The following is a 22,894-nucleotide window of genomic DNA, read 5'->3' as shown; positions in this document are numbered from 1 at the left end:
GATAATAGAAGCAGAGTCCTCGTTAACCAGACACAAGCACAAATCCATCACTGAGCACAGCACTATCCAACAGCCACAGCTCTGAGCGCAGCTCAGACTGTGTGTGTGTGCTTGGTGTGTGTGTGTGAGAGAGAGAGAGAGAGAGATATTTAAGCTCCCATCAGGAGACTGTGGGTACAGTCTCAGGACAGGCTGGTTAAATTACCTCACAGGCGTGGGGTGAGACATGTGCCAATGCACAGAGGAACTTGTTAAAGTCTCCGTTTTAGAGCAAACCGGCGGCTAATATATGACTACTGGGCCGTGGTCAAAAGTTCAGCTTGCGCATATGTAAAAAGGTAGCTGGCTGCCCCAGGCACAATCTGAGGGAAAAGAGGAACGGTAAAATGCTGAAAACGCTCAGGCAGGGGGAAGACAGCCTGCCATTGAAGGGGTCCTGGGGGGGTGGGAGAGGAGGAGGGGCCAGCGACGGCTGATTGGGCCATTACTATGGCCCCTAGTCCCCTTCCCAGCAACCCCTTCTCCCAAAGCTTCCAGCCAGCATGAAAGCGATGCCACAGAGTCCGGCCCGTTTGACAAATGTCAAGTCCGACATGCAAAGACAGCTGTCTGACAACATCAACAAACCAGGGTCAGTTCCCAGAAAGGTTAGCAGGGTCAAAGAGGACATTCAGGTATGGTGCACACCACCCAAATCGCCACCTTTATGATAGTTTTGGCAAAAACCGTCCAAATGTTCTCCTGAGGAGACCAGAACCAGTAAGTCTGTAGTTACTCATGTGTGTATTGAACTGTGTCACGCTTTGTTCTGTCCTGTAATGTAAGACGCTGTATGAGCACTGTGGGTAGATTCACACAGAGGAGATATTCACTTGGGCTAATTTCAGCGCTAATACACTGAGGTCACACACTGAGTCCTCTCTCCTTTAATTCTTCAGACCTGAGCCAGTGTGGGTAGAACATCCCCTTCCTTTGAGCTTGTACCAAAGGCACCCAGTTCTCACTCCAGATCCACAGACAGAGACCAGGAGGTGCCTCAACCAGGAGAACCAACAGGAACATGGTGTTAACTGGTATCCATTCCACACCAGCGTTAACTGGTATTCATTCCACACCAGTCACTGTGAGTCTCCACAGAAATGTATTTGTTGAGTGCATATCAGAGTTCCAGCTACACTGGACCACTTCTGTGCCCTGTCAGTTATAATTACATGTTATTGTTCTAATGCTTTTATGTCTCTGATATGCATTATGACTCAAACACTGTGACATTGAAGCATATATTTATCTTGTGTCCATACATTAAATAGACCTTCACTCATCAGTGAGTGGACAAACAAACATGAGATCTCTCCAGCAGAATGGTGAGAAAGATGGCCTCAAGGTCCAAAAAGCAAAAAAAAATAAAATAAAATAAAATAAAATACAGTTTATGAACCTCAGAGATATTCAGCAGAGGTTTTTCTTCTCTTCTTTCTTTTTTTTTTTTTTTTTGGCAGTGTTCTGTCCTCAGTAGAGTCATGTCCCAGAATGCCTCCCTCTGTAACATTTTGGGGTGGAGATACACCTCCCTCTGTAATATTTTGGGGTGGAGACGCCACTCCCATGGCTCACAAGAGAACAGCCATAATATGACAGTCTGTGTGTTAATGACCATGTTCTTGCGCCTGAGAAAAATCGCTTCACTATCTCAGTTACAACACATATTTATACCCAGACTAGAGCTGTCACAATGTACATCTGCAGGGCAAGCATCTCTCTTTGCAGATAAGAACAGACAGAGAGAGAGAGAGAGAGAGAGAGAGAGTGAGTAAAAAGTTGAAAAGTTAAAAGGCTGGACGTTATCAGATTTGAAAAGTGTCACGCCTTCACACAAAAGTCCTTTTATCAACTTCGAACTCACAACCTAGCTTCTTACCACAAAACTCTATTCAAATGTCACGTTCTATTTCTATTTTTACAGTCATCCTCATGTAAAAAAATCTCCTTTTTCCAAATAATCCAAATAATAGAACTAAAGTGAAAAACACGCAGCCTACACAATCGATATTTCATTCTTTCACACTTAACACACCGCTGCAGAACAAACCGCGCAGAGGTGTAGGCGTAACCGTTTTTTGGGTTTTCTGAAATAAAAAAACAAAAATCTTCAGATTTTTAAAAAGTTCATGTTGAGGCAGAGAAAGGAGATGTGTTCCACCTGCGTGTGAATGTGAAGCATGGGGTGCCGTGTGTGGAAGGCTGTGTGTGTGATGGTGAATCATTGGGGGACTGTGAGTGTGTGGAAGGCTGTGTGTGTGGAGATGAATCATGGGGAACTGTGTGTGTGTGTGTGTGTGTGTGTGTGTGTGTGTGTGTGTGTGTGAGGAAGGCTGGGGCTTTAACTGAGTCCTCTGTGGTGTCTGGATTTAATATTGTTTTGGGTCTGTTCCTGTCATCATTATGCTTATGTTTGCAAACCTCCAATAATCTCCCAGGATCCCGTCCACGTTCATAAGCAATTAAAACGATACCATCTCCATATCCTGGCACCCAATAAATAAAATAACATGAGTGTTTTATACAGTGGTCTTTAATATGGGAGGCAGACGCAGGGCAGAGGCACGGAGGGGAGAGATGCTCTCTAAGTGGCTTATCTCTACGCGCGCGCGCGCGTGTGTGTGTGTGTGTGTTAAAATGAGACCAAACACAAAAACATTAGGGACCCAGCAGTAAGCGCACGTGCACTCTCTCTCACTCACACATACACACACACACACACGCACACACACGCACACATGCGCGCGCACACACACACACACACACACACACACACCAAAATACAGCAGCATCAGCAGAAAAGACATTAATTACCTCATCTCCTTTTGTTTTCATAAGATTAAAAAAATAAGAAGAAGATTTTAAAGAAAGATTTTCAACGTATACTCAAAATGTGATTAAAAAACGCAGGCTGATATTTTCCACAAATGATGCCTCAGAAGAAAAAAATGAAAGAAATAATAGTTGTTGTTTTTGAATATTGAAAAAAGTAAATAAATACATTGCTCTCCAAAGTTTTTTCTTTAACCAGATTTTTTAAAACATGAACTTTTTTGTGCAATCTGACCAAAGCACCATTAATTGAAAGCTGTCAGTCACGAGAAAATTGTCAATCAAAGATGAGATATTAAATCCAGTTGGCCCTACATCTGGACGACAGAGCCATAGGCGAAAATAAAATCACTCAGCAAATTTAAGTACCATATCTCTTTAAAATATAATCAGGATGTAATGTTTTTTTTTTTTTTTTTTTTTGAAATATTGCGGAACACTACATCAAAGTTTTGCCTTCAGTGAAAACACAAGAACGACAAAAATGGATTAAAAAAAAAAAGGATTGAGGAAAAAAAAAAGAAGTCCAGTAAAAAATGTCATATTTCAGATGTGTCATATATGAAAAAGCACAGCCCACAGAGCCTCAATGGGCCGAAAAAAAAAAAAAAAAGAAAAAGAAAAAGACAAGCTTCAGGGAGGGGGTCAGATAAGCGGGTGCGCTTTGTAAAATATGACTGTGTAGAGTTTTATAGTGTGTCTGTGTAAGTATGGGAGATTTTCCTCCCCAGGCCACGACAACTGTGGGATATCCATCAGAAAAAGCTCCGCTGTTGATTAATGCCACGCGTGCCCAGGGAATCTCAGACATGCCAGGCCGCTGCCCGTGATGTGCAGTCCGGGTAGATCTTTCCAAAATATACCACCACAACTTTGTCTGGATTTCATATGCACTACGACGTCAGCGACTCAGAGTGCTTGTCAGGAAGCAGTTACGCGATGTATACAACGCAATGGAAATACAGCAACACACAGTAAAAGTGGTGTCAAGCTCTGATCCAGCTAGAGGACACTCACAGATGGCTCCAAACTGGTCAGGATTTCACCAACATTAAAAACCAGTCAAAGCACTTCTCTGTGCCATAAACTCATACCCGGACAGACAGAACTATTCCACAATCTTCAGTCTTTCACTTGACTGCAGTTAAAAAGAACAAGGTGAAAAAATTGCCTGGGGCCCTGTGTGAGTAAAGCTGTCACACATTATCCATTTTAAAGACAGTCAATGAGTCACATGCTCTCATCTGTGACAATCAGCCAATCAAAATCAATTAGTCACAGAAACCAATGGATCAATACTGCACACATAGGTCCTTTAAGAAGCAGATGGATTAGAAAGATATCTGACCATAATGTCTCCTCACCGAACAAACAGTAAACAAAAAAGCATTGTTTTACTTGTCAAAAACTACAACAATCAACCAATCAGAGCAGCCAGAGAATGGTTTCACAGATGCCTGGTTCCAAACAGACAGCTCTATCTTAGCCACAAGTGTGCTGGAGCAAAGAGAAAGACCACTCTAGAGTAACCTGTTGTTCTTCTAGAGAGACAACCTAGCCAATTGCACATGGGAGCCTTTCCTCCCTGACAGACGAGTGTGGAGTGGAAAACCGTGTTCCTACCATAGACTTGGTGAAGGGTCGAGCCAAGGTGAAAAGGAGGGTCATTAGCCACCAGCTCTGATGGATGGAGGTGTACATCATGTTGCCCGGGTGAACGGCGTTGCTGGTGACACCATGTGGTGACAGGCGTCGGTTCAGTTCGTTGGAGAATAAGATGTTGCAGAGTTTGGCTCTGTTGTAGGCCAGCATGGACCAGTACTCTTTCTGTGGTGGGGAGAGCAGAGCCAGGTCCACTTTACCACATGAGTCCACCAGATCTGTAAACCTGGAGAAACACACACACACACACACACACAGACATCTCATAGTTACTCAGACCAACAAACTGCACCAGACATTCACATCTACAGGAGACGCCATAAAATACATGGATTAATTTTTAATTAGCCCCAAAATGCTCTAAAATGTGCTATTTTAACATTGCAATATACTGTAAGGACAGGCTGATATGAAAGTGTTTTGTTTATTGAGTTTTAACTCAAATTAAACTCTACAAATCAGAATTAGATTAGATCTCCACGGACTCATCTCTGAGACTCACAGATATAGCACAGCCCTCAACTAAATGCTCTCCATTAAGAATCTCTTCCCAGACAATCCTCAAATGGGGAATATCAGGATTAAGAATATCACAAAGGCATAACTGCCTAGATTAAAATATGGAACCCTAAGGAAAAAAAGAGAATGCAGTCAAACAATCTGAACTAAGAGGCTTGCATAAAAGAGACAGTTCTGTTTGGATTAAGCCCTGGTAGACAGAGAAAAGGAGAAATGAGTTTATCAGTGTTGGATTAAATTTTCAGAGCAGCAGAGAGAGATAGCTCAGAGTAAGTGTGAGGATTAAGTTTAGGAAGCTCTGGGTAAAAATAATAGTAAAATGAAGCAGAATTTGCTTTGGCACTGCATTGTGTTTTAGGCAGTATAAACTCAATCCTGACTGAATTCAAACCAACACCCACATGATGCTTCTTTATTGGCTGCGACAGGGCTGTTAAATGCCAGATGCTTGACAAAGCCCCCATGAACACGAAGCACCGTACACACACACACAGTATACACGCACACATACACAATACACACATACACAGTACACACACGTGGTGTAATACCAGTTACTTGCCCCACTCCTGTGAGAACCCATGTGTTCACACCCTCTCCACCCCCTGCCTCACAGCCCCCACTCACACAAACACAGCTCAGTGTAGCATTTACATCTTAATTTAACCATTATACGACAACCAATCAAAACGGCAGCAGTTTTGTTTTGACAAGCCCTGCCATGTTTGTGACACGAGGCAACAGGCTACATCTCTGCTTGGCTAAATAAACAACATCTGCAGGCTCTCTCTCTCTCTCTCTCTCTCTCTCTTCTGAGCATACTTTCAGCACTTGTTTAGTCTGAAGGGTTGATAAATCAATTTCCTGAATGCAAAAAGCTCTTTTAAAAACAAATGGATACATACAGAAGCTCATTGAGAAGAAGCAGGTTCATATGCCCAAACCAAGATTTCTTTGTGTTCCTGCATCTGTGCATCTAATGAAAAATAAAAATTTTGTCCAATTTGATTTTTATTCTTTCTGAGATAATACTAATGCATCATTTTCTCTGCTTTTCTATCACTCAGATCATGTTGTGATGGGGGGGGGGGGGGGGGGGGGGGTCATATTTTTGAAAAGTGTGGACTGGAGTCTCATTACTGGAGCCTAGGTGTTCTCTCCGAGTTCAGAAAGAGAAAAGTATTGGTCTGGTCTCAGCACAGATTTCTCCAAAACCATTTCCCGCGTTCTCTCTCGCCTGTTTGAACTGTTTCTGATGTCATAAATGAAAATAGAGCCCACAGTATTAGTGGTGTGGGTTGGAGTCTGAAACCTAAACCCCTCCATGCTAGAGAACAGATAAATTCTATTTTTCCATTCCCTCTCACTCTCTTTCTCTTCTTCTCTCCTTCTCTCACTCCATCTCAGCGCTCGGGGTCAAGGTTTGGGCCCATTCCAACAGCCTTAGGTAATATAATCCCCTCCAAAGGTCAGAGGTCAGACACTGAGCTCAAAACGACAGAAATGAAATGAAACGGCGACAAAGCAGAAGGAGGAGGGGGGGGGGGGGGGGGGGGAGAGAGATAGCGGCCTCCTGTACAGCTGTAATTGGTATAAACGAGGGTTTTAAACGGTGAGGCTGAAATGGCGAATGCAGTGAGAGATAGGAGAGATGTTCTGGAGCTAATCCCTCTGTTAGCAGGCCATTCACAGGATTTATAGACTGACCAGTCACAAATGAAAGGATGGAGGAGGTGAAGGTGTGAAGGGGACAGAGAGGAGAGGTGGAGGTGGAGGGATGGAGTGATAGAAGAGAAAGGAAAAGAGAAATGAGAGAATCCCACGTGCCCTGTGCAGGTGTAGAGGAGAAAGAAAGGGCGGGGCGATTCAGCTCCTCCTGCAGAAGCCAAAAATTTGTCCAGTCTCACCATTTCATTTGTACAACTGGTTTATTTTTGCCTGGGTACCAGCTGTGTGTATTTTTCAGCTCAATGATCACATACGGCGATACACGTAAACAAACATTTGCAGGACTTTAGAGGGGCAGGAGTTGAAAAGCCCTTAAATACATTATGTCTTCAATATCCTTATGTTCCCTAAATTACAGCATTATTTTTACACTTCACATACATCCACATAACCCACAATGTCCACAAAAACAAATCTCAATCTCTCATAGCCAGTCCTAATCCCTCTTTTGATTTATTCTATTCTGTCCTTGTCTTTCCCACTCATAACTGCCCCCTTTCTTTGCTCTGTCTGTAGAGATCTTTTGTCTTCCACCCATGAAAGGAACTTGGCCTGCAAGTCTTTCACGTTACAGCTGTCTCCTTTCTGATCCAAACGCTTACAAAATACAGAACACGATGTTACTGGGGAGGAAACTAAATGTGTTAAATCCATCAAGGTCGTTGTTTCAATTCAAAATCAATTTTTATCAAGTCACCAGCTAAAATCAATGCCTTCCACCAAAAATGAACAAAAACTGCTGCAGCTGCTATGAGGAGAACCCAGACTGGTTTGACAATGTGTTCCTTACTGGGGGAACACTCTTCATACCATCTGACAGACGAAAGGAAAAGAAATAAAGATGCAGGGGTCAGAGGGCACATGACATGTCTATTTCCTGTTGTAAGTGACGCACAAAACACATGCTGGCTCCTACAGACCAATTCATCAATCTGACCATGTGTCTATAATTCTGTATCAAACGTACATGACGCAGTTACAGTTCATTCTGAAGCAAGTCTAAGAGTCCAACACCATTTCACGACATCCCTTTATACTTATCAATCAGAAAGTTTAGAGGAAAGACAGTGAAGTTTTATGAGAAGCTGGAGCCTTCAGAGAACACTGCAAACCCAGTGTGAAAAGGAAACTCTGAGTTTGTTCTGTGTAGCACTGGTGAGAGTTTTTATGGTAAGTGAAATGCAGAGACTACGGTCATAGACCAGCTATCTAAGGAGTCTAATACAGTCTGATTCTCATTGGTTTCAAACTTATAAATTTGTCATTACATCAAAAACAGCTCTAACCACTTTAACCATAACATAATACTGTCTGATAAAAATGAAAGAAAAATCAACTCATCATATTATTTGCTGTTTGTTTGTGTTTCATGACAGTCAATAGCTTGAACAATTTCACTGAAATTTTTATGTGGGAACAGTAAACACCAATGTGGGTTAGTCAGACCACAGATCTGTGGTCGTAACTGGGTCTGGTATTACGTGTGTGTGTGTGTGTGTGTGTGTGTATGGGAATTGGACCTGTGGGACTCGGAAGAGACAACCACCACACGGGCAGGAGCGGAGCGACGCAGAACATCCTGTAAGAGCTGGACCAAGTAGAAATGACCCAGGTGACAGATCTGAAAGGAGGACTCCAGACCGTCCTCCGTAAGACGCCAGGGCTGGGTACACACTGCCGCATTACATACCAGAATATGCACAGGCCTGTGGAGAGAGAGAGAGGGAGAGAGAGGGAGAGATGGGGGGGGGGGGGGGGGAGAGAAAGAAAGAGAGAGAGGGAGAGAGAGAGAGAGAGAGAGAGGGAGAGGGTGAGACAGAGAGAGAGAGAGGGGGGGGGGAGAGAAAAGAATATGGTTAGCCATGCCATCGCTGCATTTACTGTCACTGTTATATTAAGGGTTTTTGGTTTCACACATTCACATGCACGTGTACATCAGCACCTCTGATTTATGGCACGGCCATTAAAAACTGGCCCTAAACACGGAACTCCTGCTGATATCTGTCACCGCCCTCCAGTCAAAAGACAGGTTCATAACTATAATAACAGGTGAAGCCTTAGCTCATTGGTGACGAACAAAAACAAAAACTTTGAAAACTTCTGAACCCAAAGTCCAGAAGAGATCGGTCGAGGACGTGCTGTGATACTCTAGACCGTCCCGGTTCTCTGCCGACCGACCAGACAGGGTTGGGTATATGGTCCGAGCTGAGGAGAGATGGTCGAGTTTGACAGAGTCGCTCCAGTGGTCTCGAAAAGCACGGTGGCACGGCAGAACAATCTAAATCCACCCCACCAATTTTTAATTTCTTCCATTAGAATTAATTATGAGGGCCACAGGCAATTTGTGTACTCTGTATTTTAAATTGCCTGCACGATTAATTAAAAACTGGATGCTGGAAAATTAATCTAGGGATTGTTATGCGTGTGCTATAATGAGCTTTCGCGTGGCATTAGACAAGAAGTGCTGCGTAAACCTTTTGGTCCAGGCTAGAAAAGGCTGTGATCAGTGTAAAATCTGCATTAACACAGATGCATACAAGGACACAGGCTACCAACACAGCGATATAACTGAACGCACAATAGATTGTAATACATGACCAATCAACACAGCGATACAACTGAACACACAATAGACTGTAATACATGACCAATCAACACAGCGATACAACTGAACCCTCAATAGACTGCAATACATGACCAATCAACACAGCGATACAACTGAACACACAATAGACTGTAATACATGGCCAATCAACACAGCGATACAACTGAACACACAACAGACTGTAATACACTAGCCACGCAGCAGGTTCATTCTGTAGAGGAAAATTCAGGCAAGGAACACCTGTCATTCCCTTCAAGTTTAGGAATTTGTTATTTCATTTCTGTTTCACTGGTTTTTGTTTTTGCTTTCTTTTCTTTTCTTTTCTTTTCTTCTGCTTTTTTAATCTCATGTTATAGCCCCATTGGAAAAGATTGTGAATGGTTAGGAATGTGACAGGTACAGGGAAGAAACTTCTGGACGTTATAGGATGAAACGCTCAGGATGTCTGCACAGATGAAAAAGAAAGGATAAAAAAAGAAGGATGGGCAGAAAAAAAGAGATAAGGGCTCCGTTTTCAGAGGGGATACTGTGGGGTCCTGATTGACCGCCGGCCGTGTGTGCTTTTCTGAGCGATCATAAACGCAATTTCATAACACACACAAACACACAAACACTGCAGCTCAAGCCAGTACAACATTCCTCTCTTTCACTCACACCCATGCACAAAGACACAAACGCATGCACATGCGCACACAGACACACATACACATACGCACGCGCACAAGCACACTCCCACACCAGAGACAGATGCCTGAAAAAAAAACATATCAAAATTTTTTTTCTGTTGACTGACACTCTGTATGTGAGTGGGCAGTCATGCAGACAGAATAGAGATCTGTGTTAAGTTTAATGACGTATGAACTGAAAAAAGAGGGAGGTGTTGTTCTCTGAGAATGAAAAACTGCGGAGATTATGACTTGGTGCTCACAGGTGAGGGATGTAACGGCAGAAAACTATCATGATCTTCTGTCATGATCTTCTGCTGAAAAAAAACAAACAAACAAACAAAAAAACAAGCCCAAGGGTTTTACAGAACCCTGATCCCCAGAGAGTGCCACCATGAAATGACCATGAGAACATTCCAGAACAATCCAAACCCACTGCCTCGAAATCAAACACCTGGCAAACGCCCAGCCTATTGTAATCAGACTATAATGGAACACAACAAAGCTAAGAGACCAGTTTAATATTCTCTAATAACTCTGTAATTATTTTCTTTAAGAAATAAAGTCTTTCATTCTTAAATAACCTGCTAACCTTTCACTGACATCACTGAAGAAAAGTTACAAGATCCAGTGGTTTTAGTGAGTCGTTTAAAGTTAAACTGCGTAAGAGTCCAATGCACTTTCTGTTCGCTGAAAATGGAGTCCACTATGTCCAATTCCGCCGGCTCTATATTGTGTGAAACGTCTGAGGTCCCCGTTAACATGTCCCATGGTGGGAGTTTGGCTTCACGATTGCTGTTTGGCCTATAAACTAACAGTAATCCTTCTGCCTTGCCCAGTATGATTTAACAGCGTCTCTTTACAGCAGTTCACAACGTCTTAACTGTGCTCCCCACCATCTCCCCTCCTCGTAAGCAAAAAAAAAAAAAAACCTCTAACGAATGGCTTTAATAGCCCGCTCCACATAATGTAAAAACTCCCTTTAAACTTATTAACACGTACGGGGGGTTTCTGGAGCAGCTTACGCAGATGTGCGATTTACGTGGGCGGCGGCCAGAGGCGGGAACGAGCGAGCAGGGAGGGATTACTCTCCATATTTACTTTAAAGAACCCCAAAGGCTTGACCTTTTGACCTGATAATAATCTCCACACATAAAGGAGAGATTGCTTTTTTCTCCCCTGCACTCTGAGACCCGGCCATTAAGAGGCCGTGTTTATGGGCCAAGGAGAGATGGTGTGTGTAACAAACCGCCCCCTTTCTTTCTCTCACTCTCTCTCTCTCCCTCTCACTTACACACACACACACACACACACACACAGACACTCTCACGGGTTTTTTACCGTAGGAGCTAAATTGGATATCCAACCACCGGCCAGACTCTTAATATCAGAATGCCATCAGGGTAATGATGTATCTGTGGAGGTCTGCATATATTCACACACTGGTTATTGCCTGGAATATGTTTGATTCACCACAAATAGTTTATATGAGGGTACACAGCTGTATGAGAGTGACTTGAGAATGAGTCAGTAACACAGAGCTAATTACACTCACTCTCACACCTGAAGAGAAATACACCATTCTTAGCACATGAAAAGTCTGAACAACACGCTTTTTAAGAAAAGAATGAGGGAGATGGAGTAAAAGAAATAGACAAAGACAAGCAATGAAAACGCGACTGTGTGTGATTACGTTTGACCGGCTAGTAGCAATAAGCGTGTGTGTGCGCGCGCGTGTGCGTGTGCGTGTGCGTGCGTGCGTGCGATGTGTGTGTTTGCCTGCAGTCATCTGCTGCTTTGGAACTCAAAGGCGTGACGTGATCTCACCAGCTGCTGGCTGCCATTCACAGCTGAGCAGTTCGGCGTTCTGATGAGAATTCATTTACTCCTGCGTCCCGTGGGACCGCCCCCTTGCTCTGGGAATACCTAATGAAGAAATGCAACCTTGGCCACAGGGACAAGGGCCACTCTCATTCACTGGGCTCAGCTCAGACTCCCGGGGCAGAGAACATGCATGATACACTGAGACACGCCCAGCTCTCAGGGACCCTGACTCTATTTGACATTCACTGGACAGGGTGAGTACGCAGAGAAGACAGAGGAAAGGACGCTGGCATACTGCTGTCGAGAGTTCTGAAGATTCTATCAGGCACTGGCGCTCCGTGTCTCTTCTTTAAAAGACCTCGCAGTTGACACATGATGCACACGATGGCTTGGTATGATTCTCTGCTTCATCTTTCACGTTTTGAAATCTTTTTCATTTTTTTGGCATGCTACATTTGCTCTCAGATGCCTCTCTCACATCGTGAGAGCTGCGTGCAACGCCCACACATTTCATCCAGCCAATCAGATGAGGACATCAGACCACATTCAGACCAATCTAATCTAATCTGAGTCAGTGTCGTGGAAAAGGCCGGGGGACCTGAATGAGGGTTAAATTGGAGGGAGATTGGTCTTTGAGACCCTAAGATCTGACTAACCAGAGGAGGGGTATCACCATGGTCATGGGGGGGGTGAGTGAGGTTAACTCCAGGGCTTGGCGGGTCAGGAGAGGTCAAAGGGTCACTGCAGACCAAAAGAAAGTTCACTGTACATTCCCATTTCAACTAATCAGCAGCTTCAGTTTGGGTCAGCGGGCCAAATAAACGATTTGAGTCCCCAATGACCTAGCAATAATGGGTCCATCTCTCTCTCCTATTAAACACCATCAGCTTTCATTATGAAAGCGTAAGGCCAGATTCTGCAGAACAGGGTCCTGTAGAAGCTGCAGATTTGCAAGTGCCTGAACTGTCCATCCCAGGACTGCTCAATCATGACCAGTCTGAACAATCTAACTGCACTACAGGCTCTCAGACACACACACAGAGCCAGAGAGAGAGAGAGAGAGCGAAAGGGAGAGTAAGGGAACAGTATACAATACATACAGCATAGACACACAAACACACACACACACACACACACAGTCATCAGCAGAATTGTGGCGAGTGTACAGAATTTGTCCCTCCTTTCTCACTCTGGGTCACTTTCAGCTCTAATGCGCTGAGACCTTTAATCAGTAGAGATGGGGAATATGGGCTTTATCACGACTCCTTTGGGTGGGGGAGGGGCAGGGAGGGAGGGGGTGGGCTGGGAGTGTTTGGCTGCTGACCAAGCGGCTGGTCTTGGCTCAGGGCGCAGCGGTGTCAAGCCTGAGGGCAGGCCGGGGGCTAGCAGCACCCCCTCCGACCCCCCAGAGGGTCAGATGCCCAGGGCACAAACGCCTCTGCCAGAGGATACACAATCACAAAACTGGCATCGCAGGCACCGCACACCAGTGCACAGAGCCACGAACCAGTGCCATGCAGGAGAAACTCACAGAGCAGAGAGCTGCTGAAGGACATTCTAGAGCCGCATTCTAGAACATTCCACAAGAAAGTATGGACTGATTTTTATCAAGTCAGAAACTTCCACTTCTCCCTTAACGTAACCACCTCTCTTTTCTGTTATTCTTTTATAACTACTATTCCTTCACCTTATTTCACAGAGACAGCAAATCGGGATATTGATATTGTACTGAATTCCATATAATTGGATGCTGCAATTAGCTGTAGCAAAGATATTCCAGGCAGAAAGGCAAATATGATGTAACAAAACATACAGATAACTAATTACTATGAACTATTCACAGCCACTCTGCCAATGAACAATGAATTTAGGAATTACAGTGTGTTGGCCTCACTTTGTACAAATCTGTTCTCATTCAGTTGCTGTGGAGCTGTGTTTTGTATTAGAGCAATCTCATCTTTCTTTTTTTTCATCTTCATCTTCACTGATAAATGACTGCAGAACAGAACCAGTGTTGTTACAGCCACGCTAGGGAATAGGCTAAATTAACTCATAATTAAGATTTCATGTGTTTAATTACAGTAACATTGCTGTCTGCCAGCTAACACAAACAGATGACTTTTCACGGCAAGAGAGAGAGAGAGAGAGAGAGAGAGAGAGAGAGAGAGAAGAGGGGGGGGGGGGCAGGAACCCCAGCATAAATCTGTTAAATATGCTAATTGGAAACAGATAATTCACATTAAAACATTACTGAGGTAAATCTATATATTCTGTCACACTTCCCTGAAGCAGAAACATCCGGTTTAATGTTTTTTGGGGGTTTTTTTCAGTGTGTCTAGATGGCCTTTTTTTTCCTGATCCAATGTCACTTTTCCTCATCAGCCTTTCCTCCTCGGTGGTAAAATGTAACTTGACAAAGTCCTGTCAGTAATTGATTTAACGAGGAGACTGTGAAGGACTCCTAACTGAGGAGATGAGATTGATGGAATTACGTTGTAAAGTGGAGATACTTATTTACTGACCGGAGCCGGTTGGGAGGGGGGGTTATTATGTGAGAGGCTGGCCCCTTGGCCCTCTCTCTGATTTGATAGCTGGGTGATGGAGAGGAGGGTGGAGGGTTTGGATGGGGTTTAGGCCAGAGTCTTGCCCTGGACCTAGACCCCTGCGTAAATGGAGTGGAGTAACTCTCTAAAAAGCCTGCTGGAGTCCGGAGGCCTGGAAAACACCCTGATCCACTGCAGCTGCCTTTGGCTTGATATGTGTATTCTGAGTCAGGCACAGTCAGAAGTACATGATCTGAGAACCTGAATGAAAAAGGTGTATTTTTTCCCCTATGTTTTTCCTCTCACACACAGCAGAGAACTCCAAACAGCATAGTTTAAAACACAAAGGTGTGGCCGTGACAACCGTAGGCCCATTTCTGCACATTACAGGATCAAGTGACAAACAAACATACAATCACAAAACCAACTGCATTTACACTGTGTTAAAACCATTCTCACTGACAGACAAAGGGAAATACAAAACTGAAACCTAAAATAGAGAAAAAAAAACACATTAATACCTAAAATAAATGTATACATAAATAAACAAACGAAATATGTTTCGGTGGTGTTCGAAAATGGAAATGTGAAAATAGTTTGTGGATCTAGAACTCACAGTTTCTTCGCTCTGAAGGCCTCAGCAAACTCCTGAACGCTCCTCAGAGATGCCAAGTCCAGAGTCATGGCCTCCACACGCGCTTTGTGCTAAAAAAGAAAGAGAGAGAGAAAGAAAGAAAGAGAGAGAGAAAGAAAGAAAGAAAGAAAGAGAGAGAGAAAGAAGAAAAAGAAGAGAAATAAGAGAAAGAGGACAAAGAGTCTGAGTGCATCTTCTTCAACAGCATCGCTAAATGACACGTAGTATTAAAATGTACTGAAAAGTGTCACATGGTACCAGAGTGTGGCTGCCTCCTCACAGTAAAACTCTTAAATCAACAGGCCCTCACCCTCGCTGCAGTTTAGCATTACTGTATAAAAGGCCACACAGTGCTACACGCTTTGATATTGTGATGTAGCTGAAATCCAGACTCCTCACACACACTAAATCAGAGCTGCTTTTGCAGAGGGACGTGTTAAACGCTCTCCAGCAGGAGAGCATCCTCCTGGACGCATGGTTTTTATGGTGCTTTTATGATTGTGTATTCTAACTGTATTGATGCAATCTGTATTTACACTAAGTGAACTGTGAAGCAGAGAAGAACCCCGTGCCGTCAGGACGTCCATAATGGCATATAGAACAGAGGTGGGTGATAAATTATGTATGGAAAAAGCCAAATCCCCTGTAATGACCCTCTCAGCATTGGCTTTTAGGTTTACCTTTGATCATTGTATAACATGATCGATATTAAGAAAGCAAAATAAATCACTCTAAAAGGCTTGATCGGAGGCCCGGTGGTCACGGGTCACTCATAGCTCTCCTGAGGTAAGAGAAAAAACACTCATCACCGAACACAGGCCTGCTTCCCCGTTCACTCAAACCTCCGTCAATGGAAAACCATTCTCTGGTTTACCAGCTGAGCACAGGGGTTATGGTTTGCTGAACACATGACAACAAGCAGGATAATTAAGTAAGAAGTTAATGACACTAACGGTCTGATATGTCTTTATAAACACGGGCAGCCAAGTTATAACGTCAGAGGTGATTTAGGGTTTTTTTTTTCCCCCTCTCTTCTTCTTCTCCTTTGTCTTTTCTTTCACTTGTAACAAACAGCTGTGTGTTATCGGAGCTTGTTCAGCGACTCCTACTTAGCATTACTGATCAGGGATTTTGTTGATGGATGACCAAATAAAATCCGCTCATATTGAAGAGGGGATTCAGAGGGAAGCTAGGCACTCAGACCACGCGTGGTAGATCTCCAGGTTATCAGAAAGAAGCCTTACCTCAGCATTCCCCACCATCAACAGCACCTCTAATAAGGCTCACGGACGCTGATTAGCCCGGATGAATATTATCGCTGTCCAAAAGAGTTTCATAAACCAACTCCCGCAAACACGCAGTCTCCAATACTCATAACCAAGACTGACCTTCATTTAGGAACAACTCTGTATTTTGCCACAGAGAATTTCTCCAACTTTCCGCCGGTCAAATTTCATATCTGTTGAGCCCACAGGAGAATGTTTGAAGAATGGTGTTAATTAAGAGTCTGATCAGGTTAACAAAAAAAAGGAGGGAAGTTAGAAAAAGTGTATAAGAACACAATCAGCAAATGTTATGGGTAATCTGTGTTCACTTTATCGGTCACCCAAACCTAACATTCAAAGTTAACATACTGGGCATGCCAAAGTATTGATAACAACTGCACCGCAACCGCAGTTACTGAATGTGAGAGCAAGGTGTTTGTCCTGAAGACTGAGGAACGGACTTCAATATGACTGAACCCTCCAGAAATTCTTTACGTCCCATTTGTGGTGGGCAACTCTGTATTACTCTTGTTCTATTTAATTCCGTTTCATTCTACTGTGTTCCTTACTAGAACCTCACTGCTGTATGGTTTCTCCTCACCCTGCTCAACATCAGACCACAAGTTACGCTTGTCAATGGCCAAGAGCCACTCCATCTAATCAGTGCAATTTGGCTAAATGAACTTCAGCGGAGAGAGAGAGAGAGAGAGAGAGAGATTGTGATAACAGAGATGTGCAGGCAGGCTCCATTGGCATGCTCAGGCTACTCCTGAGAGTGAGTGTTATCCGAGAAAAGAGAGATAGAGACAGAAAGACTGAGAGTGAGAGAGAGAGGCAGACTGTAACAAGCTATGGAGACAACGTTAATTGATGTTGGACCGAGAGCCAAAGAGTCGCTTCAGTTTCACACAAAGCCCTTTCTGCCCATCTTGGAGAAGACATTAGACTCCAACCATGACGACGGCAATGATATGCATGGTTAGAGAAAGAGAGAGAGAGAGAGAGAGAGAAAGAAAGAAAGAAAGAAAGAAAGAAAGAAAGAAAGAAAGAAAGAAAGAAAGAAAGAAAAAAAGAAACAGCGTGAGTGTTTTCACAGGGGAATGGAAGCGGGTGGGGGGGGGGGGGGCAGATACGGAAGCAGAATGAACGTGTTATAGATTCTCTATGAATTATGAATTGAATCTACTGTAAATATGAATGATTAATGGAGTCTCTAATAATTCCTGCCTGAGGCCATGTCTTGCGTGAGCGTGACAAGAGGAAAAAGATCATTGTACTGTTAGATTGATTACTGCTAGAATAATAGGTTGGATGTTCTGTGCGAATGCTTTGCTGCTGTGTGGCGCCTTTGCACAAGTTAAGCTCCGTTGGTCATGTTTGTCAGGTTCTTTTACGTTAATACTATGGCACACGAGACGACATATGCTTCACGACAATGAGAAAACGCGTGAAGATAAATGACTAAACGACTGGCCAGAACGGTGCTTTCGATTAAAACTGAGATTTTTTTTTTCTTCTGCACCAACTTCATCAAGCCTTAAAACACATTCTTAACTGAGCTGTTACAGTCTTAGTCCCTGAACTCTAAAAGCTAGATTCCAACACAGAGAAAAAGGGGGGGGGGGTTGTTTTGTTCTGTTTGGTTCATCCACAGAGCACAACACACACACACACACACACACACACACACACAGTGGCCCTCTGTGTTTTTATACAGTATTTTACTGTAGTGCAGAGCACAGTTCACATAACCACCTCCACATCCCTTTCCTTTTCCTTACCAGACTCTTACAGTTGGTTCCTAAATGACTAACCATGGAGGATGATGAGCACTTTTCCTCCCGCAGCTCTTGTTTCCTCTCCGCTAACATTCAGAGTTCACCACTATCCATTAACGCTGGTGATTAACATCACTCTAAGCCAATGGGCTGTCTCACCTGTACACGCATGCACGGGCCCTGTAATCAACAGGAGAAGAGGAGGCAGCTTCTCTGCTCTTTCTGTAACACAGTCCCCTGTCAGAGACAGATTACCCAGTCTGCCTAAACACAATTCATCCATTCCAGCCAAGTGTGATAGGGACCTTGTCAACCTCCCTGTCCCCCTGGCCCCCCTCCGAAAAAAAGCTAAATCATTTGAAAAAAGGCAATGGAACATTTCCATATGACACGCAGGCACATGAGGGGTGTCTGGCGTTAGCCGTGTCTCAGGGAGCGTGAAGCGCGAGGGAGCAGAGAGCAGACAAATGGGCCAAGAGGCACTCGTTCTTCACGCAGAGGAGAGAGGGATGCTTCCTCTGGAATCCCCCTCCCTCCCTCCCTCCCTCCCTCCCCGCCTCTCTCCCCCTCCCCGCCTCTCTCCCCCTCCCCACCACCCTCTCTCTCTCTCTCTCTCTCTGCATGTCCATCTGGGAATGGGAATATCAGCCTTTTTTCATCTTTGCAGAGTCCCATTCCTGCCTTTGGGAATGGTGTCACCTCACATTACCTGTCTGAACATGTTCTGCTACCCCCCCCCCCCCCCCCCCCCCTCTCTCTCTTTCTCTCTGTTATTCTTCCTGATATCTGTTTTGGACAGTCATTCTCTCCTATCTCGAGTCTGCACTGCTAACAACAGGGTCTGATCTCTACTAAACAATCACGTAAATTCTTGGCCAGCTTTTGAAAAGAGCTCTTTTTCTTAACCTATTTATTACACTCAAACACTCACGCACACACGCATTTTGTATCTTATCACTATTTTGTGATATGTATTTTACTACTATGAAAATATGTATTTCTGAGAATTTTCCAATCCAATACTAAATCTAAAAATCAAAATTATAAGTGTCAAAACATGTATGAGTTTATAATCAGTGAAAGAAAACAGAAAACAGAGGCGTAACAGTGCTGTGGAGGCTTGTGAGGATAAAACAGGAACAAAGTCCATGACAACTACCGTACATCCTTCAGTAATGAACAAAGTATCAAGTCATCTTCAATTCACTCAGCAACCCCACAAGCATCTGTCTATTTAGAATCATTGCAATGGAATGCTGAGGACATTCTAAGAATGTTGGGTTCAATAAAAGATCTCCTCTGGCGTGCGGAGCAGGGGAGAGAAGGCAGAGCCCTCTCTGCTCTGCATTTAGCCACAGTTCTGTTTAGTGAGAGATAAATTAGGCTTGAAGGAGCCAGGAGCAGCAGAAATAGCGCGCTCAAATAGTTTGATAAATGTAAGATGGAGAGACGACAAACGGGTTTATTTTTACTGCGACGCTCTGAAGACTCTGGGGGCTGTTCCCCAGCTTGCATGGTCCCGTGAGGGGGACAGTCATATTTATCATACAGATCAAGGAGAGGATGTGGGACTGATGGATCGGGACCAAGACAGGAAGCCAAGGAGAATCAAATCCGACAAATCTCAGCGCCTCAGTCCCCGAAGTGATCCAACTCTAAGACAAATCCCACACAGAATTCACCTGACACCATTTCTCATTACAGAATGAATGGAGAAATCCACAGTCACTCATTCTCTCTCTCTCTCTCTCTCTCTCTGTCAAAAAAAAAACAACCTCACCCCAGGTGGAGAGTTTACCTGCACAACATAAGTGAACGCGTGTATATCAGCAGGTAGATGAGAACACAGACAGAGAGACCTTACCAAATCAAACACATTTGATTAATGAGAGCAGTTAGCAAGAGGAATAAAAGACACTGCACAAAGCTGTATCTATGTGCAACATATGTGAATTTTGACAAATAAGTTTTCTCTTCACCTGTGAGGCAGATTATCCTTTTGTTTGAATATGATTTTTTTTTTTAATCTAAACAATTTAATGACTCAACTGAGCCACCAAAACGAATGAATACAATCCTCTGTGAATCTGTACTGAAGAACTAACTACATCTCACAGAGACGGAAGGACAGCAGAAACTGGAAAGTGTCCAAAAAGAAAGGAGTACGGAAGCTAGACGCCTGCTTTCCTCTGCAGATTGAAGTCTTGCGAAGAAAATAAAGTTTATTGCCTGGAAACAGGAGGAAAAGGCATGTAAAAAGCATTACGGCAACAGGGGTGAGCAATTAGACAGATGGCCAGGTTTCTGAAAAGAGAGAACGAAAGAGAGAGAGCGCGAGAGAGAGAGAGAGAGAGAGAGAGAGAGAGGCATACAATCATTGAGGAACTTTACGATCAGCCTGACGACACAAGGACAGGAGAGAGGAGAGGAGAAGGGGAGAGGAGAGGAGAGGAGAGGAGAAGTGAGGTATCATTGGGTTAACTTCGCACTAACTGCTGAGTGAGCAGCCAGAGTTGGACTCTGAACGGAGCCAGTTACGGAGCCACAGAGTCGGACCTAAATCGTATTTCCAAACTCCAATTTTTACACATGACATCGTTCATTGACCCACTGCAGTCAAGGAACATTAATCATAAAAATACGAGACACAAAACATCCAAACTGTAGCCAAATTATGCCATTACAAGTGATAATTATGATCATGAATTGAAACACAGCGTGTGTGTAAGACTGCATTGATAAAACCTAAGTGTGTTGTGTCAGCTGAGATGGAAAGTGTTGAACTGACAGAGAGAGTTTAACATCTAATGAAGATGGAGATGGGAAGCAATGCAAATATGGAAGAAAATTCCCAAACAAGGTCACCATATGCATGACCTGTCCCTGCTCACTCAGTGTCCGTGTGTGTCCGTGTGTATGAGTGTGTGGGTGTGTGTGTGTGCGTGTGTAACTCTGATCTCTAAATAACAGCTGGCACATACATGGAAGTGACCTTTTTCTCAAAGGTCAAAGACTTACGGAAAGAAAGAAAGAAAGAAAAGAAAGAAAGAAAGAAAGAAAGAAAGAAAGAAAGAAAGAAAACACAGGGCAAAGAAGAGGCTCTGTGTGTGTGTGTGTGTGTGCGTACATGTATGCGTGTGTGTGTTTGCATCATTTCAGACCCAGCCTGTGCTCTGCGTCTCACTCCCACAGATTGAGTGGTAATGGTCATGTCATTATAAATGTGGTCATTCAGCCCAATCAGACCTGAGCTACTTTGAGTCTCACACTCCTAGACACTCAGCTGGGACTCAGGCTGGTGCGGGCAGGCTATCATACACACACACACACACACACACACACACACGCGCATACCTGCTCGCACACACACATGCATGCACACGCAAACACATACACATACACACACACACACACACACACACACACACACACACACACCAGATGCACGCTTACACACACACACTCTGGTTTGCTCAGGCTGTCCTCCTTGTCCTCTTCTCTCTCCACTGTACACACATACCCTTTCCACAATAGCGTCTTCTTACTCCTAAATCTTCTTTCTCCCTCTCCCTCCCTCTCTCTCTCTCTGTCTCTTTCTCTCTCTCTCTCTCTCTCTCTCTCTCTCTCTCTCTATCTCTCTTTTCTGTCTATGTCTCTTACAAGAAAATTTAAAAAATGTGTAAATAAATTTTGTCAAATTCAAGATTTGAAATTCATTGAAGTGGAGAAAGACATTCAGTCAATACCCATTAAAAGAGAGCATATATAAATACTTCATAAACAAGTAAGGAACAATATTCATGTACAAAACACTAAAGGACATTTTAAAGCGTTAAAACACAGAAGTGCAAATATACCAGGCTTTGTTTGTGTGTGTTTGAGAGAGAGAGAGCGAGAGAGAGCGCGAGAGAGAGAGAGAGAGAGAGAGAGAGAGAGAGAGAGAGAGAGAGAAAGCGCATACAGCTGGAAGTCCTGATCTGAAAAGGGCACCTTATAAAACGCAATTAGAGAAATGACTTTGACCATCTCATCTCACCTGCAAGATCATTATTTGCCTTTGAGGACTGCAAGTCTTTTTTTTTCTTTTTTTTTTAAAGAAAAAGAAACGACAGGAAATTTCAGTGACCTTGCCTTGACCAGACCACACAAAATTGGTCATCAACTTTTAAGAGTGTATTTTATCATATATTTTTAAAAGAAGAGGGAAAGAGAGAGAGAAAAATGGCCAGCACGCACAGTTCATTCATCATTCTGTCACACTTCTGACATTTGTTCATAAATACCCACCAAACTCCTCTCCACCTGGCTGCTCCTCTATTCAAGCCCTGTGGAAGTGCCTAATTACACTCTCTCTCTCTCTCTCTCTCTCTCTCTCTCTCTCTCTTACTGGCCTAACACGCTTATGCTCTCTTCTCTTCTATTTCTCCTATTCTCTCTTTCCCCTCTCTCTCTCTCTCTCTCTCTCTCTCTTTTTGGCTTCGCTTCTGCTTGCTCCCTCTTTTGTCTTTTTCGTCTTTCATTTCTCCCTTTCTCTCTTTTTCTGATATACCTACAATAGAAAAATAAAAGAATCAGAACTCATGATGATGGGTAGAAATCCTTCCACTTTCAAATACATACAAACACATGCACATACACAACCAAGCACGCACATGTTCATACACACACATAGTCAGGCAGAAACACACATGTATATAGACACCCCCCCCCACACACACATACAAACACGCCCACACATACAGTCCCACACACATACACATACACACACACGCATGCGCGCACACGCGCACATACACACAC

General features: G+C 43.7%; 1 protein-coding gene across 1 annotated transcript in view; it reads right to left on the bottom strand.

The window, feature by feature from the left end:
* wwox (WW domain containing oxidoreductase) overlaps positions 1-22,894 on the bottom strand; it is a 178,705-nt gene that overhangs the window by 116,443 nt on the left and 39,368 nt on the right. Inside the window, exons 6-8 of the mRNA XM_030764938.1 lie at positions 15,034-15,122; positions 8,301-8,486; positions 4,495-4,759 (exon numbers count right to left, since the gene is read on the bottom strand). Coding sequence (XP_030620798.1) covers positions 4,495-4,759; positions 8,301-8,486; positions 15,034-15,122 — 540 coding nt within the window. The remainder of the gene's footprint in view (positions 1-4,494; positions 4,760-8,300; positions 8,487-15,033; positions 15,123-22,894) is intronic.

The sequence above is a fragment of the Chanos chanos genome, chromosome 2 (assembly GCF_902362185.1).
Source record: "Chanos chanos chromosome 2, fChaCha1.1, whole genome shotgun sequence".
Taxonomy (NCBI): Eukaryota; Metazoa; Chordata; class Actinopteri; order Gonorynchiformes; family Chanidae; genus Chanos; species Chanos chanos.
The sequence above is the reverse complement of the archived record's forward strand: the minus strand, read 5'-3'. Positions and strand labels throughout refer to the sequence as shown.